Source organism: Pleurodeles waltl, chromosome 6 (genome assembly GCF_031143425.1).
Source record: "Pleurodeles waltl isolate 20211129_DDA chromosome 6, aPleWal1.hap1.20221129, whole genome shotgun sequence".
NCBI lineage: Eukaryota > Metazoa > Chordata > Amphibia > Caudata > Salamandridae > Pleurodeles > Pleurodeles waltl.
In genome coordinates, this window is record NC_090445.1 from 695,193,769 (window position 1) to 695,211,941 (window position 18,173).

The 18,173-nt window shown below is 43.3% G+C and overlaps 1 protein-coding gene across 7 annotated transcripts in view; it reads right to left on the reverse strand.

Moving 5' to 3' along the window:
* Window positions 1-18,173, reverse strand: part of LOC138300179 (uncharacterized) — a 395,471-nt gene that overhangs the window by 84,573 nt on the left and 292,725 nt on the right. For all 7 annotated transcript variants that reach the window (XM_069239151.1, XM_069239155.1, XM_069239156.1 and 4 more), the window contains one exon: window positions 5,977-6,130. In XM_069239151.1, coding sequence (XP_069095252.1) covers window positions 5,977-6,130 — 154 coding nt within the window. The remainder of the gene's footprint in view (window positions 1-5,976; window positions 6,131-18,173) is intronic.

The window sequence follows — 18,173 nt, forward strand, 5'->3', positions numbered from 1 at the left end:
GTAATGACCAGTGCCCAGTACATACCTTAAGATAACTTTCCTGTTCAGTTGCAATATCTAGTAATCGAATTAGACATCAGAGCAGAGCTCATGCAGATATGCCTCCAAATAAAATATAATGCACCCTGCCTTAGGGCTCTAAGGCCTGCTGTAGGGGTGACTTACATATAATGTAAGTAGTGACTCTGGCATGGCACACAATTAGTGTGCTATGTTGTGTTTATACTTATGGTTTGCACCACGACATGCAGTCTGCGATGGCAGGCTGCATGCAATTTGTAACTGGGTCCCTTAGGGTGACATAAGATGTACTGCAGCCGTTAGGCACCCTCTTTAGAACCTAGGCGCTAGGTACCATTCTTACCATTTACTAGGGACTTACAAGGGTGGCATGGAGTATGCCAATGGTATCTTTAACCCTCTTTTAGGGAAAGAACACTGGCACTGGAGACCTGGTTAGGAGGAATCCAGTGCACCATCAGTTGCAAAACATTAGTACCAGTGGCAAAAAGTGAGGGTGACCATGTAAAAAAGGGCACTTTCCTACAGTCACACCTAAACTCACATTGTGTATGGCTGTCTAGGGGGATACACAAAGCCCAGCTGTCACTCACTGTAGACAAGTTATCAGAAACAGTCAGCAGGAGCCAAATGGACGCCAAACTCAAAAGGTTTTTATCTTCCACATTGTGACTTGCACTTATAAAAAGTAATAAGGTAATCTAAATATTAACCTATGGGAGATATAGGCCTTGAAGTAGTGACAAACAACGGCAAGAGTTTTTCACTTCTGGGACATGTAAAACTTAAAAGTACATGTCCTGCCTTTCAAATACATTACACCCTTCCCTTTGGGTTGTCAAGGGCCTACCTTGGGGGTGTATAAAAATGAAAGGATTGGGCCTGGCAGAAGGGTTATTTTGCCAGGTCGACATGGCAGTGTAAAACTGCACACACAGGCTCTGCAATGACAGGCACGAAGGGCTACTTAACAAGCGGCACAAACAGTGCTGCAGGCCCACTAATTGCATTTAATATACAGGCCCTGGGTATATGTAATACCACTTTACTAGGGATCTATAAGTAAATTAAACAAGCCAACTGGGGTAAGCCAATAATAATATGTTTTAAGGAGAGAGCGTAAGCACTTTAGCACTGGTTAGCAGTGGTAAAGTGCAGAGCCTTAAAGCCAGCAAAAGCGAGGTCATAAAAGTGGAGGAGTTATTCAGGCAAAAGGTTGGGGCAAACCCACCCTAACGTTGTCTGGTATCAAATGTGTTCCCGCCTCCCCAGCTGAAAGTGGGGAGAGCTACCCAACCCCTTGGAACAACCTGGAGACACCATCAGAATTGGCATCGTCTGACCCCGAATGGTGCTCCACCAGGTTTATTCCTTGTAGGGAGATGGACCACCTCAACAGTTTGGGATTTTCACCCCTCATCTGCATGACCCATCTGAGGGTCCTGTGGTGTGACTGAATCCGCAAGTGAGTGCCTAACAGGTATAGTCTCAACTTCTTCAGTGCCCACACCACAGCAAATGCTTCTTTTTCAATTGCACTCCACCTCTGTTTTTGTGGAGGTAGCCTCCTGCTAATGAAGACTACTGTTTGGTCTAGGCCTACTTCATTAATCTGTGCTAAGACTGTCCCTATTCCATGCTCTGAAGCATCCATATGCACAATTAATTACTTGGAATAGTCAGGGGCTTTGAGCACAGGTACTGCATGATGAATTCCTTGGAATAGTTAGGGGCCTCGAATACAGATGCTTTACACATGGCTCCCTTGTGGGTATCAAAGACTTTCTGGCAAGCCTCTGTACAGATCACAAATCGGGTATGCTTCTTCAAAGTCAGTGTTATACAGTTCCCACTAAAACGTACGACTGCGACAAAACTTCAGGATGAGAGAACTGAGCCTAACTAGATCATCAGTAACTGCTGACCCAATTCCTAGCTAGTTCATAATGCCTCACCTCTACTACCAACCTTCCCAGGGTAACAGATGATTACAGCAACCTTGAACATGACACTCTGGCTCCCAAAGAACTCATACAAAACGATCTTACCTCTTTCGTTGCTTTATTCATGCATGCCCAAGTTAAACACAAGAAAGATATGAATACAGGTTTTCAAACATTTATCGAAACAACTGTATTCTTGCTTAGAGAGGATGGGCTGCGACAATTAGGAAGGTGAAACACAGCATTGTAACCAGCATTATTAGCATGGTGAAAATAATAAATTGTCCAACTATGGTGATCTTAGATCTATATCTTCCTACCTAGAGCTATCTACAATCTCAGAGCATAGCGGGTGATCCTAATCTAATAGGATAGCCTGGGTCGCCATACCTCGTAAGCTGAGCCAGGGTGCCGGTCTGGAGTGGAATTGGCAATCCTTCCCTACCAGACTAAGGATCAGTGGCAGCATAGCTGCATGTCAAATACAGCATTTGTTCCAGGACAGTAGTGGCCATAGTGCGACCGTGATCCCTCTAGGCCAGTGCACAGTTTATATAATCAAAACCACCCTGTGTTAGAGGCACAGCTCTGATGAAATGATATGTCTAGATGTCAGAAGCTGTTTCCAAACAGGCAACACGAGCACTAGCATATCTTGTACTGTGTTCTTTGCCTTGAAGAGAGTGTACAGATTACATGTCGAAAAAGGCTAACTAAAAAAAGCAGCACATACAATGTATTCTTAGAATAATATTGCACAGGCATGAAGTGTGTACAATGTCATTGCTAAAACTGATGTCAGCTAAGACATGTAAAATGTGAAATATAAAACTGAGCTAAAATGGAAAACCAATGTGGACCCAAGAAGGCCTCACAACATTAACTCAGTTAAGGGGCAACAATCCTGCCATAGCCCTTCACAAATCTTCTGTAGTATCCTGTGAGGCCCAGGAAGGCTCTCACATCAGTTTGTCTTAGGTGGTTGCTAGGCTATGATAGTTTCAATCTTGGCCTGGAGTGGCTGAAGCTTGCTTCCACCTGCCAGGTGACCAAGGTACACCACAAAACCCACCCGATCCTGCACTTACTGGCTTTGATCATCAGGCCTGCCTGTTCCAGGGCCTGGAACACCTCGTGGAGGTGATGCAGGTATTCCTCCCAGCTGGAACTGTAGACAGCCATGTCATCTAAATGGGTGGCACAAAAGGCCTCCTTACCAGCCAGGGGCCTGTTAACCAGTCTCTGAAAGGTGGCCGGGGCAATGTTACTTTAATGTATTTTCATTAATTTATGCCACGGGTGCCTAAAAATCTTAGCAGTTCAATTAAAAAATCAAAGTTTAAAGGATGTTATAGTTAGGTGAAAATGTTAGCTAAAACATACTGATTTAAACTAGCAAAACCAAAGAAACTAACCAATTAAAATATCTCAAGCAACTATTACTTGAACCAAACCATGTACAGTGTTGTCATCAAGGATGTAATTTAAAATTTCTTTAGAGATGTTATCAATGCAGTGATTGAACACGTTGTGAGTGATGTAATATGCAAGCATAGAAGCAGTGAATGTTGAGGGCCCAAGTTATAGTTACTTTAGGACACAGGTTTTAGTTACTTCAGAGAACTATCTTCCGCTGAATGAAATATACAATTTTTTTTACACCTTAACTTCTCAAAAACTACTGAACGGATTTACACCAAATCAAACTTTGTGGACCAAGCACTTGCTTTCTGCCAAATTTGATGTAATTTTGTTCAGCTGTTTTGGTTGTAGCTATGTCTAACTTTCCTTTGGAAAAATGAATGGAGAAGGCGTGTTTCGGGACCACCCACATCCCTTTTTTCCCTTGTCCTCCACTTGATGGATCACCCAAAAACTTTCCAAAAAGAAACTGAGGTTGAAGGCATTTTTTTTTTTAAAGTTTGGTGATGATTTGTCAAACAGTGGCGAAGTCATTAACAAACAAAAAATGCTTTCCCTATGGAAATGTGGTCCTAACTGTAACTACCCAGTTCCGACTACCACTGGGTAATATAAATATGGCCTATATATGTACTGCAAGTCCCTTTAGTTACAATCATGTTTTACTAGGTAGTTGTTAAGGGAATGACACGTTCTCCCACTTGAATAAAACATTGTTGAGATTCTTATTGCAAATGCAATTCAGAAGATTGGTTTGAACTGGAAGGATAATACCCAAATATCACGTTACTTGGTGGAATGATGTAGGTTCTAACCACAAAGTAGATGGCTTTAAGTTAAATAAATGGGATCCTCTAGAGAAAAGAGAAGTCATGTGGTCTCCATTTACTAAGCACTTATGTAGAATTCGGTTAATGGCATTCAAAGAATGACTGATGATGAGTACATTTAAGTTTACTGCATTTTCACTGTTAATAGCTATTTTATCTTTTGACACTTTCCTTTCTCTTCTTCTGCATCGTTGTATGTCTGTTCTTTTTCTCTTTACTTTTGTTCAAAATCCTTTCAACATTGTATTGCTTTATATTGCTATCAGACTACACATTTCAATAATTTTTGAATTGCTTATGGTAATTATCCTAATGTTCTTATCATTGTTATGGTACGAATACTTCCTCTGATGGCATGCCTGTATGTTACATCCAATCTAAAACTAAAAGCTGGTGATTCGAAAAGCTGAAGAATCGCTGGTGCAGACAATATGGCCGTGGCTTGGGCCAAGTTCACTTTTAAATCCATTACATACACTGGCAGCTCCAGGGTGTGTCGGCCATATCTGTTTGCAACATGGCGTAATGCAGGTCCTCCTTCTGTGCTACATTATAGTTGCAGAACGAAACTAGCCTCAGATTTAGATTTAAGCTTCATAAGAACTGGAATGGGCCAAGAGGAGGAATCACACCACTAAACAAGAGCCTTGGAAAGACAATAATTAATTTGACAATCAGAATGATGGTGAGGGAAGCACGATGAATGAGAGTGTGTGTTGTACTCTGTGTTTCCTGATGTGTGACACTAGCGCTTCCACTAAGTTATAAGATCATGTATAACACTTAGGGTTTCACACAACTGTATTTTGGGGCATCACAACATTTTATTAAAAATCAAACATTTTTACAATTAACGCATTGGAAGATTAAGTTATTTGCCCAAAACACACGATTTTACCTGAACCAGGTTGCAAACTATGGTTCCTGGAATCCATGTGTGGCATCTCGGCCACTAGACTACATTTCCTCCCTAGTACCGCCCAGAGTACTTCCTGGAATTAGCCTCTGGCCAAACTAGTGGCACTCTGCTAACAGCCATGCTCTGTGGCTAGTGTGAGTGCCCATATTGCCTTCAGGTACTCCCAGTGGGTACAGGGTTGACCTTTGGCCACATGTGGTATCAAATGCCCGATTCCCTTACTTTTCTAACCTTTGTTTGTAACTCACAACCAAAATCTCTGTTTGAATCACATGAAGCAATTCCTTAAGCAAGCAAAGTGTGAAAGGGTCGCACAATTGCCATGTTGACATGAGAACCCAGCAACATACATCTGACTTTCTTTGGCCAAAATGGGGACTTTTCACTCATTGTAGGTGTGTCCTGTCCTTTATGGTCTTGGGGGTATGCACACTTTGCACTTAGAGGGCTTCAGCGAGCTTTAACCCACATCGTTCTTCACAGTCTGATTCCCAAACTGCAAACTGGCTACTAGAGCAACAATATTTGGTCTTTGTAGCAAATGAGATTTCAAGCTAAGATTCAAATGTCAGTTTGGAATTTCGTTCATAAATAGCCTTCATTTTCTGTACATTTTGTACCTGCTGTTTTTGTGTTTCTTCTAACACTACGTAATAAACTTACTCTAAACCTAAACAGGATTTTACATTTTACAGTGGTGGTGAGCAAGAATAAATCTCTGGGAGTTCGAAAGGAAAATGCAACTTAACATCCATCTTCTCTAGCATGTCCCTTGTCCTTCACTAACCTGCTAGAATTCAACAGATAGCTATCGCAAGTAGTAAAACGAGAAGCTACTTACTTGAATTTTTTCAGTAGCACATGAAAAATCTTTTGATGCAGAATTTCTCTTCATCTCACTGACAATTAAGCGCCGGCCTTGAAACATGGTGTAGTTTAGCTCTTTGATGGCAAGCACTACATTTTCCGCATCACCGAGGTCCAAAAAAGCAAAGCTAAACAAACAGTTATTTCCGGTAAAATAATTACCCATCGGGGACATTAGTTAATTTACATGAGAATCTTATCAGTTCAATTCTTTATCGATTACAAGCATATAATCAAAAAAGTGCATAAATAATATAAAATTAATTAAAATCCAAGTAAATTACATGAACATCATGAAAACATGATCATACCATCTGACCATACACTTTATAATTCAGCCATCTTTCGCAGAAGCAACAATGCAAAAAGTAAAACCTATTTATAAATAAAATGCTCTTATACATTACATATCCGACAAATGTTTAAGAAACACTTCTAAGAAAAAAAGATAAAAGGAAAAAATCAGTAGACTTGCAACAGCATAAGGCATTTTTTTTCAAAACGCCCCCCTTCCCCCAAAATTACACACACAATGTCAGGCAACATACAGATAAAATAAAGAGCTGCTTTGTTCTAACCCACTAAGAATTGGTGCCAAATATGTATGTCTAGGTGATTGATAAAATGTACAAAAGAATAGAAAGTGAGCCAAGGTTTGGGGCAAGACTCATTGCATGGGCGAAGTAAGATGGATTTAAAATCAGATTGGCCAATAGTAAAACAAAGATCACATCTGATAGAACCCATGCAAAATTTTGTCAAAAGTACCCTTTTCCAAACATTATTTACATTCGAAAGATGTGGCTCAACACCTATAACAGTTTGAATAGTGGCCAGCTCCCTCAGGTTGGACTTCATATTCTCCCTACTCACAAATGTCTTCCTCAGACAGAGCTCCTTAACAATAACGGCCTCCCCGCTGAAGATAACATGAGGGAGGTACACAGTCCGTTCTTCCTATTGTCTCCACATTTTCTTTATATACTTCAACCACGGAATTATATGCCAAACAATCAGCTATTACTTCATGGTTAAATGTTGCTTTCTTGTTGCTCCATACTGAAATCCAGAGGATGAGAGGGGAAGCCTTACAAAAATCCGTAACGTAGGCCAGACCCAAATCCTCATGCAAAAAATAATGAGGACTGCTTAGACCTAGACATGACATGCGTCCCCAGAAACGGTTCTCCTCTCGCTAAAGCCAAGCACATTCTCAAGAGCCTCATATTCCATCCCAATATGTTAACAAGCGTAGACATTTTAGTTTATAAATATCCAACAGCGGCTAAAGAGATATAAGAGAGTTGCAAACGTCGAAAGCCTATGGGCCTAACGGCCTACCAGTTGAACTATACAAGACTAAAGCTGTCAAGGACCCATGTTAAACATGTTCAAGGTTGCCAAAGAGGACGGTAGGCTACCAGAGGACCAAAGGATAGCCACAATAGCAGTGACCCCCAAGGAAAGGTAAGCCACAGGACAAGCGTGGGTCATATCGACCAATATCTCTTCTCAACATGGAGACTAAGGTACTTGTTAAGGCATTTGCGACACAACTACAGAAGGTTATCACTACTATCATACAACCAGATCAATAGGGCTTTATGCCTGGTAAGGGGACGCTGTTAAATCTAAGGCACCTATATGGGGGCTCTACACCTGAGAGCTGGCAGACAAGCAGAACCTTTTCTTCTGCTTTCATTGGATGCCAAAATGGTCTTTGACAGTGTCGAATGGCCCTACCTCTTTGCAGCTCTCACTAAGATGGGGTTTGGTCCCAACTTCTGTGAATGGATCATGTTGTTTTATCAGGCCCCACTGGCCAGGGTAAGCGTCAATAACGCATTATGCTGGCCCTATGTGCTACATAAGGGGACAAGGCAGGGTTGCCCGCTATCCCCGATGATTTTCTGCACTGGTACTGGAACCCCTGGTAGCATGGTTCAGACAGGACCTGCTCGTCCGTGGTACTAATGGGGTGGGGACTGGGAGGAACGTATTTTGCTATATGCAGATGACATCCTGATCTTCGCCACTCCGCCATGGCTTAGAGTTGACAGACTCTTTCACATTTTCCTAATCTTTGGGGACCACACTGGATATAAGATCAAATGGGATAAGTCCCTCACTTTTCCCCCTAGTAGGGTGTAATCCCTGTTTACCAGCGCAGTGTGTGGCCCCAGTGGGGATTGAGGGTTTTAGATACCTGGGCATCCACGTGAGGCGTGGTCCTGGAGAGTTTCTCCATAGGAATCTATACCCCACCGGGATCACATCTGCGGCGATGTGGCCCACTGACACATAGTCCTGATCTCTTTAATGGACAGAGCGGCTCTCTTCAAGATGATGACTCTCCCTTGACTGCTTTACATCCTCCAGAATACATTCTAGAAAATACCCCCTGATGTCTCTAAAAAGGTGAATCATGAGCTCCGTCAGCTCCTAAGGGATGGAGGCAGCTCCATAACTGAGCTCTGCAAGCTACAAAAGGGTGTGTATGAGGGTGAACTGGCGGTCCTTGATGTGTTAAAATACTACTGGGCGACCCAATTGCTTGTTGTGAATGAACGGGTCTACGCAGATCAGACAGAGTCAGCCTACAGAATCGACAGGGAGGCAATGGGGAGTCAGCACAACCTGCCACTGTTGTACAAGGGAGGAATAGTTAAAATCTCTACTGTTCCACACCCGCCCGGCAGTATGACTCTGGCACAAGCCAAATAAGTTCCTGGGCTGGGAAGGCAAGTTGACAGAGAAAACCCCACTATAAGATAGCGACCTGTTGAGGGAGGTTGTGGGGTTATCAGGGTTGACCAGGTGGAGCCTGATTGGGACTGACTGCCTGGGCGATATCTGTAGAGACCAGACATATATTTCCTTTGAAACTCTACAGACTGACTATATGATGCAGGAGTCCAAGCGCTTTTGCTACTTGTAACTGGGTCATGCGCTGCAACAACACATTATCACAGGAAAGCAACTGCCTGAGTCTTCATCTTTGGAAGCCTGTCTCCTTCTTGGCCCCATGCAGGAAAAAGCAATATTTCTGCCATATAAAAAACTGATGACCAATTCCCTGGACCCACTGATCACCCTGCGGGAGGCCTGGGAGGGAAACCTTGGACTCATTGAGGATGATTTGGCAGAGGCGGTGCAGAGCCCCAGGGAGGTGTCAATCAGATCACGTTTTTGTTTTGTCCAGCTAAGGATACTGCACAGACCAAACTATTCTAGAACTCTCCTTTGCAGGCAGGGAAGTTGTGGACCTGATCTTTGTGTTGGACAATGTGGCCAGGTGGGAACGTTCTATCATATACTGTGGGACTGCCTGGTAATTCAGGGCTGTTGGAAAAGTTTAACAGAAATAATGGTTTGGGTGACTGGACTCATGGTACCACTGGATGCCTGTTGGCTCCTGTTCCAAATAGCAGCTGAGGAAGAGTTGCCCAGGCACCAGAGGATCTGGCAGAACTTGGCAACTGGGATGGCTAAACGAAATATAGCACAGGCCTAGGGGAAAGATAGACCAACCAGGTTAGAGGACTGGGAATCCGATCTTGATTGGAGCCAACACGCAGAGCACATGGTTTAATAAAGTAGGAGCTGCCCATAAAAGTGGGAAAAATATGGGCAATTGGACAACCTACAGGGACCAAGACTAGAGGGGTGGGGGCTCTTGCAACTAATGATGGAACTTGAAAGCCACTGTGCATCGTGACCATCTGCGGCATAGCTACTCCACTGTATAAACTATGATTGTGGAACCAATATTACTGATTGTGCAATTAACCTGTCAATGTAATGTATGGAACACTGAAAACCTGTTTAGAAAAAAGACTTACCCAAAAAAAAAAAAAATCTAACAGGCAATATTGGTTTGCTACTTACTTTGGACAATACATCAAACAGGGACGCGTAAGCATGATAAAAGCAAAGGCAGTGGTTAGAGAGACAGGGCAAAAAGCTATTGCGGGAGACAAAGGTCACCCCTAGCGTTAGAAATGGGATTTCTAGTTAGCAGTGGTTTGCACCCTGTCCAAGTAGGTACCCTCACTCTAGTCAGGGTAGGGAAGCAATGGAGCTAAGATAACCCCTTCTTACCCCCTTAGTAACTTGGGTCAAGCATTCAAGCTTATCTCAGAGGCAATGTATAAAGTATTTGTACGTATGTACCCACACAAACACAGTGAAAACACTACAAAAGCACTCCACACCAGTAGTGAATATTTATCTATGTAAAACAAGATCAAAACGACAAAAATACAACATACCCAAGTAAAGATATCCCTTTCTAAAAGTTTCAATGAGTCTTAATTCATAGGAATCAATGGTTGTATCTTTTTAGCACAAAGTACCTGGAATGCATCAAAAACAAAGATGATACGGGCAGCAGGGGAGGTGAGGTTTCGAAAAACAAAGCAATGCGTCGGTTCTTTCATCGCAGGAGAGGTGATGCATTGGTTCCTTATTGGCAGGGGAGATGATGCGCCAATTGTTTCCTCATGGGAAAGGCGATGCATTGATTTCCGGGCACACAGCCTCGTTTCCTTACTGCAAGCCAGGGTTGATGAGAAATTGACGCCCCAGAGAGGATATGTGGAAAATCCAGGCACTGTGTTGTTGGAGCCACGGGGAAAGAGGCGCTGCATCTATTCTCCAGCAGCGAGAAATGCGATGCGTAGATTTTTCTGCTGCGGCGCATCCGTGCATCAGCTTACACTTCCAAGGGCCCAGGGCAATTCAGGACTCCTATCAGAAAAGCCCAGGCACTGGCAGATGAAGTCTTTGATGTCCCTGTGATTTCTTAACAAGAGGCAAGCTCAGTTCAAGCCCTTGGAGAACCTTGGAAATCAGGATGTAGAAAGTCCAGTCCTTTCACTCCCAGGACAGTAGCATCAAGCAGTGAGCTACACAGCAAAGCGACAGGCAGAGTGGCAGTCCCTTCTACAGCATCCAGCTCTTCTTCTTGGTAGAATGCCCTCAGTCCTGAAGTGTTCTAACTATGTGATGTCAGAGGTCCAGAACTTACACCCATATCTGTATTTGAAGTAGGGAAACTTCAAAGAGAGGTCTTTGTAGTGCACAAGACCCTGCCTTGCTCACAGACACATTCCAGGGGGTTGGAGACTGCTTTGTGTGAGGACAGGCACACCTATTCAGGTGCAAGTGTCAGCTCCTCCTACCACTCTAGCTCAAGACCCACCAGTCTGTAGATGGGCCATCAGGATACGCATGGCGCGCCTCAGCTCTCTTTATGTAACTGTCTAGAATGAATACACACACAGAGCCCAACTGTCATACTGGCCCAGACGTATATTCAATGTAAAGTGTTTCTGACGAGTTACAGCTAGGATATTCTGTGTTTTATACACTTTCTAAAAGTTGCATTTTCAAACCACCAGTTCAAAAACCAACTTCACCAAAAGATGTATTTTTAAATTGTGAGTTCGGAGACCCTAAACATCAAATCTCTATCTGCTCCGATAGGGAAATTACACTTGATATTTCAAGGCAATCCCCATGTTACTCAATTGAAGAGATAGGCATTGCAATAGTGAAAAACGACCCTGGGGCTACCTTGGGCCTACCTTAGGGGTAACTTACAGGTAAAAAAAAGAGCAGGGTTGGCCCTGGCAAGTGGGTGCACTTGCCAGGTCAACATGGCAGTTGAAAACTGCACATGGAGGCACTGCAATGGCAGACCTGAGACATGTTTGCAGGGCTACTCATGTGGGTGCAGTGCTGTAGGCCCACTAGTAGCATTTGATTTACAAGCCCTGGGCATACACTGTGCATTGTACTAGGGACTTACTAGTAAATCAAACAGGCCATACATGGACAAACCAATCACCAATACAATTTAGACAGAGAGCATATGCACTTTAGCACTGGTAAGGTGCCCAAAGTCCTAAAGCCAACAAAAACAGGTCAGAAGAAATAGGAGGAAGAAGGCAAAAACTTTGGGGATAACCCTGCAAAAAGGGCCAGGCCCAACACCTAGGTAAGAGAATTCCTTAACCCCCACACCTAGGTAAGAGATTTCCTTAACCCCAATGATGTTAATACCTTTTATGGAAATAGGCCTGACTTTGTTGCCCTGTGGGACATACACCATTAAGTGTGTTTTAGTAGTGTTTGTAACTAATTCCAAGATATCCATAAAGAGTACAAAGTTCTCAACTAGAGCCTGTAATCCATTAGGTGTTCTGGAAAGCAAGACTGCATCGTCGGCGTAAAGTAGAGCTAGCACTGAAATAGAGTTCACTGATGGTAGGTCTTTACCTTTATGGTTAAGGAAGGAATTTAAGTAATTGATATATGAGAGAAATAGGATCAGTGCCAAAACAAACACCTGACGAACACCACAGGACAACTCAAAAGTAGATGTGCACTCTCCGTCCATGTCGTACCCGACCGTTGCTGAAACCCCGCAATGTAACACTCTTAAAAAATCCACCAAACTTTGTGGCATGCCCATCTGCGCCATAATTTAGAGTGGTTTACATGGTCAAAAGCACTACTTACATCCATAAAGGCAAGGTAAATGAAGCCCTTTTTGGCAATGGTATATTTCCTAATCAGTAGGCTGGGATTAAGTCTCTCGTCCTCAGTCCCCAGCTCCTCTTTAAAACCATATTGCACCCTACTGAGGACACCTGACTGTTGGACGACTCAAGCCTCTATCCTGTGCAGAATGAAATAACCAACCATTTTAACCGTTTAATTCAAGAGTGAAATCAGATGTTATCAATGGGGGTCATGCCTGTTACCATTTTAAATATCAGCACGAAGAAGGCCAGCTGCCAAGAGGCAGGAATCCTACAAGATACAGCGGCACTAAGTGAGTTAGTAATAATGGGAGGCCACAGTGCAATGTTCTCCTTATAAAGATCCATAAAGATCCATAGGGACCCCATCTCGGGCAAGTGCTTTTCTGGATGGATCGATGGAGATGGCAATAATTACCTCTTCGTGGTTAAACCTAATATCTAAGGAAAAAGGGGAATTTCAGATACTCTTTCCAATCAAAGGAGGAAATGCCTTCAAAATGATCAATCTGTCTGCACCATCACTCTTTCGTTCAGTATGCCTTTTCCCATTCACAATAGCCCAAAAGCCTCTAGTGTCCTTTTCTCTACATGAACTAATAAGACTAGTGCAGGTGTCCTCCTTATGAGTCAGTTTGCATTTTTTAAGGTCATTTTATAGTTCAGCCTTTCATTGGCTATGAGATCCCTGTCCTTAGGGCTGGTATTTAGGGCACGTCACAGGAATTGATTAGCAGCTCTACAGTCCTCATCGCACCAGCCAGCTGGGTAGTGTTAATATTTTTAATGGGGCTGCTAACAAGGGACTTAATGAATAAATTCATTTAGGTTTTCAAAAGCCACAATCACATCCAATGGCGGATGTTCTTTAGTTAACAAATGATCCAGAATCTGTCCAAGATTTGCCTTGACAGTGGTTGTCAACAGAGAAGGGATACGAGCCTCCTGGCAGTTACAGCCTTATCCTTAGGGAGCAGGTTACTAACTCATTTACACTGCGTTGGTTGGTAGCCAGTTGGTAGAGAAAGATTTAATGCATTGAGATTATTATCACTAAACCCACTTGTAACGGTGCCCCAGGCAACTACATGGTTACCCAGACCCCCAAGAAACTAACCTCTAATTTATAATAGTTCCTTGTGCCCAAATTATAAAGGTAGGGACTTGCATAGCCAAATCACACCTAATTTCCACCAGATTGCAAAGATTAGACGCCAGCAAGTAGCTCAAAACAATTTGAGCTCTCTGATCAGCATCTGAGCTAGACACAGTGGGGGGTCATAACCGCAAGGGGATCATGCTGGGTTTCAAACCAAGCTATCACAACAACAAAAATTACCCCCAACAACCACATGGAAATTGCTCAGAATGTGATCATCCCATTTCTCAGAATTTCAATTTCCCTAAAAAAATGCCTTAACTTGACAGCCTAATTCTGCAATTGGATTCTAGAAGTTAAACAAGAATGAGTTAAACATACTGGGGAGAACAATCCTCAAAACTTAAATCCCTGCATGACTGCATGCAATTGAGATTACCATTCCATCTTAGATACTAGAACCATAATAATCAGCCCTCTCCAGGCTATGTACCCGGCAGAGCGAGTGGCAAGTATAGTAAAGTTTCAGACCCATCCCAGATGATGTCCTGCAAATGCCAAGCTTCTTGCAACATTACAATATTATAGTTCACAATAAAACTGAGCAAATTCGCCTCTGAGCACTTGGAACTCAGACAAGCAATGTTTCAGCAAATCATGTTGGTAACAAAGCCTGAATCTTGTAGTGTCTCATGTAGCATCTCACTGTGAACAGGCAGTTCCAGCTCACCGCTGGCAGCAACATTGCTTACAGATTTAGTAGGCAAAGCGTAATCATTTAACAGTCAGTTTGTGTTCTAAGACCTGACAAAGGGCTGAATCTGTTAGATTTAAGGATACAAGCTCAGGTGATAAATTCAGATGATTAGGGTGGTAAGCCATTCCAGATGAGCTGGGTGCCAGAAAAGTGATGACAGAAATAACCCAATGGCAAAGCAGTTATACAGTTGTTATTAAAATTCTAATAAGCATGTTGGGAACAATTTCAAATTAAATGGCCAGCTAGTGTCAGATTTCTACAGTTAATAACCACGTAATTCCCAACAGAATGTTTAGTTGATGGCCCAATCCAGCCTACTCTTCAGATATATTAGAGTGTTACTGTATTCCGAGGTGCTGAAATCAGAGTTTTTAGTTAGCCAATGGCACACCTTATTCTTGAGGTCATCGTAGGTTTCCACCCTGCCTATGGGCAGGCATGGAAAATTAGCCAAGACTGCTACATAAGGGCTGCAGTTAGAGGGAGGGTGAGCCAAGGACAGTTAACTGCATCCCTTCTCAAAGGCTGCATTCCATAATTAAATCCAGAAGCAGAATTCGTATTGGTCGAGGCTGCACAATGGCAATCCTTGTCCATGCTGGGCAAGATTTCCCCAGGGAATGAGGGAGCAATGGTAATATCCTCCATTAGCTGTGAATTCACCCTACCACAGCCTTCCATGTCAGAGGTGGCGTACGCATTACATACTATCATCATCTTGGCTGGCCTGGTGCACACAGGGGCTAGATTTTTACAATAAATGGGATTAAAATGTTTTGATACTACAAGCTCTAAACTTGCAATTGTCTCTACTAAGGGAGTCATTGAGGTAAAAACAAAGAGCATGATTTAGATCTTGATGATATTACTGCAAATCAGCTGCAGTGGCGGACTCGAGTTTGCTGTCAAGCAGTGAGTGTTCCGACTGCCGTATTTAGGTGTATTGCGGCTGAGTTGCCGCCCGCCACAAAGGACTGCTCTTCTCAGCCGCCATACTGGCAGGGTCCTGCTGACCATATTTTGATGTTACAGTCCTGCAGACGGTGTATTGGCAGATTATTTCTGATGGCGGGAGGCCATTGCGGGACACAATGGACATCGTAAAATGGCTATGGAGGAGAGGTAAGTCACACACCTTAGCCGTATGTGTCCCCCTGCACTACACAACAGACCTCATAAAAACCATTGTCCAGTGGCATTCCACAAGATAACATCTACATGACGAAAACACACATTGCCATACATCCATGACACAACATACACACACTATTCAAACTACACCCACACACATGACCAGAACACAACTACTCACTCATCTACACAAACACACACACATAATAGAAACTACACACATCACGACAACGACCACCACACAACACTCACCCAAACAGCAACACAATACACAACCAAACATACTCCACATCAGACCCATAAGCAAGTGGCACACAATCTGACACAACCACATCACCCACTCAGCTCCCTCTATCTCAACTAGCCAATCCAATTGCAAACACACACACACACACACAGATACATGTACTGACCCTCATACACAACTAGAAGTACAACATCACAGGTACAGGTCCCCTTGCCATGTGCATACATGGACTTAGTTGAAAATTGTGAATGTTACATCATTATGGTGCCAGCATTCATTTGGAAATGAATACTGACACCAAAATTACATCTCTGCATTTCTGAGATATGTGCCTTGTACCAGTGTCCCCCCATCCATGTCCGAAACAATTGTGTTACAGACATATGCATGTTACAGTAATTTTGAAAAATTACTGTGACATGTAGATGACTGCAGTTGTCCCGAGCTTATGTGCAGTGACCACACAACAGACTGGCAATGCGATTTCCCCACCTTCAAGTCTGAAGACCGGGAAGAGGGGTTTTGGGGAGGGGGTGTTGTGTTTTCTCCATGGTCCAGTGGCAGCAGCGATGGAAGGTCTTGTCCAGTCGTGTCCAGTCAAAAACGGAAGTGGAATCAGGGAAAAGGGTAGGTTTTTATGTAATTTCCTCTCCAATCCACCAACTCAGGTGTGGAGGTAACACCGCCACTGTTGGCTTGGTGGGAAGGCACATCCAAATCTGCTCAGTGGGAAGGGTGGCTACTGCTTCCTCCTATAGCGCCGTCAATGTGGTTGGGAAGTTCTAGCAGGGTCAGCAGAACTTGGGTGGGTTATCGGCTATGTGACCACCAACATCTAAATCGGGCGGGCGTACCACTAGTGGGCAGACAGATTTTCCGTCAAAAAATCAACACCGTGACAGTAAACACCAAGGTCTAAATTAGGTCCTAAGCCTTTAATTTTTTCAAGAATAATGTCTTAATTTCAGCATGTGTTTCCACCAGACCTGGGCAAAAAACAGGGTAAGGATGATTACTTATGCATGTGGCTTTATTAACTTTATTGGTAGCTTTATATTTAACGAGCATCCCAGTAACTATAGTCCTGTGACTACATGTGCCCTTGTTCTGGTGCTTCTGCTTTACGACTTGGCCGACACTGCGGACAGACGTGGAGTCACGGTCAGAAGTCCGATAAAGAGGACACAACTTTGCACTCAGCATTTCCCTCTGCTGTCACTGTACGAGCTGATGTTACATTGCTTAGAGTACCAGAATAAGGGTAGTGTGCCACTTTGCTCCAAAGAGAACCCTTGCCTTCAGGACCACCATTCTGTGTGCAAACAAATGCCACTCCAGCTTTCACTCATATTAGCACCCCATTGAATATGAAGAGCTTCTTATGTAGAACCCATGTTCCTTCCAGTGCCTTTGAGAGTTGTGCCTTCACTACTACTGACATGTACATCCTTTAGAAAGACTGCATCACCCCTCCTTTGCTTCAGATAGACATTCATTTTCTGCTGCTTAGCTGGATCGTACATACCCCAAACTTTCCAGGTCGCTAATGTATAAGAAACACATCTGAAATTACCCCAACAGCCCTGGCTAAAATGTATCTAGTGTGGAGCACACAGGTGCAATAAGCACTTTAGCCTTTTCACCCCCCAGCATTTTCCATTTCCCCATCCTGAAAATATAACTGGTGGACCTCTTCAATGGGAAATGGAACAGACTAGTAAACAGCAAGGATGAAAGACTGTATCTTGAAAGGGTAGAGGGCTTCTGAGGTCCGGTTGGTCAATATCTTCGGTGTTCCAAAGAGCTTACCACTGGCAGAAAAGGGGTGGCACAGCCTCTTCCAGGAGAAGACAACCCCCAGCATTTTCCATTTCCCCATTCTGAAAATATAACTGGTGGACCTCTTCAATAGGAAATGGAACAGACTAGTATACAGCAAGGACGAAAGACTGTAACTTGAAAGGGTATAGGGCTTCTGAGGTCCGGTTGGTCAATATCTTCGGTGTTCCAAAGAGCTTAACACTGGCATAAAAGGGGTGGCACAGCCTCTTCCAGGAGAAGACAGGTCTGGTCTTTACCTGGGCACATCCTGCACTATGATGGGAGCCCGCTTGTTATAAGCGCCCACCCAGAGCAGATCTAGCTGGCTCGGCCTCCTGGCAAGAGAGGAGTTCTGAGGTTTTGAGTCCTGCCCTCCAACACAGAAGAAAGTTGTGTCTTATCAAATATGACAACAAAGAGACTGAGAAGCATGAAATATCCCTACATAGTCCATATTTTTATTATAACCTTCAAATTATACACCCTTATGGTTATGTATTGACTTTTCTCTTTCATTTATCTCCTTTTTTATCTGTGCTCATATGTAATGAGCCATGTGGTTATA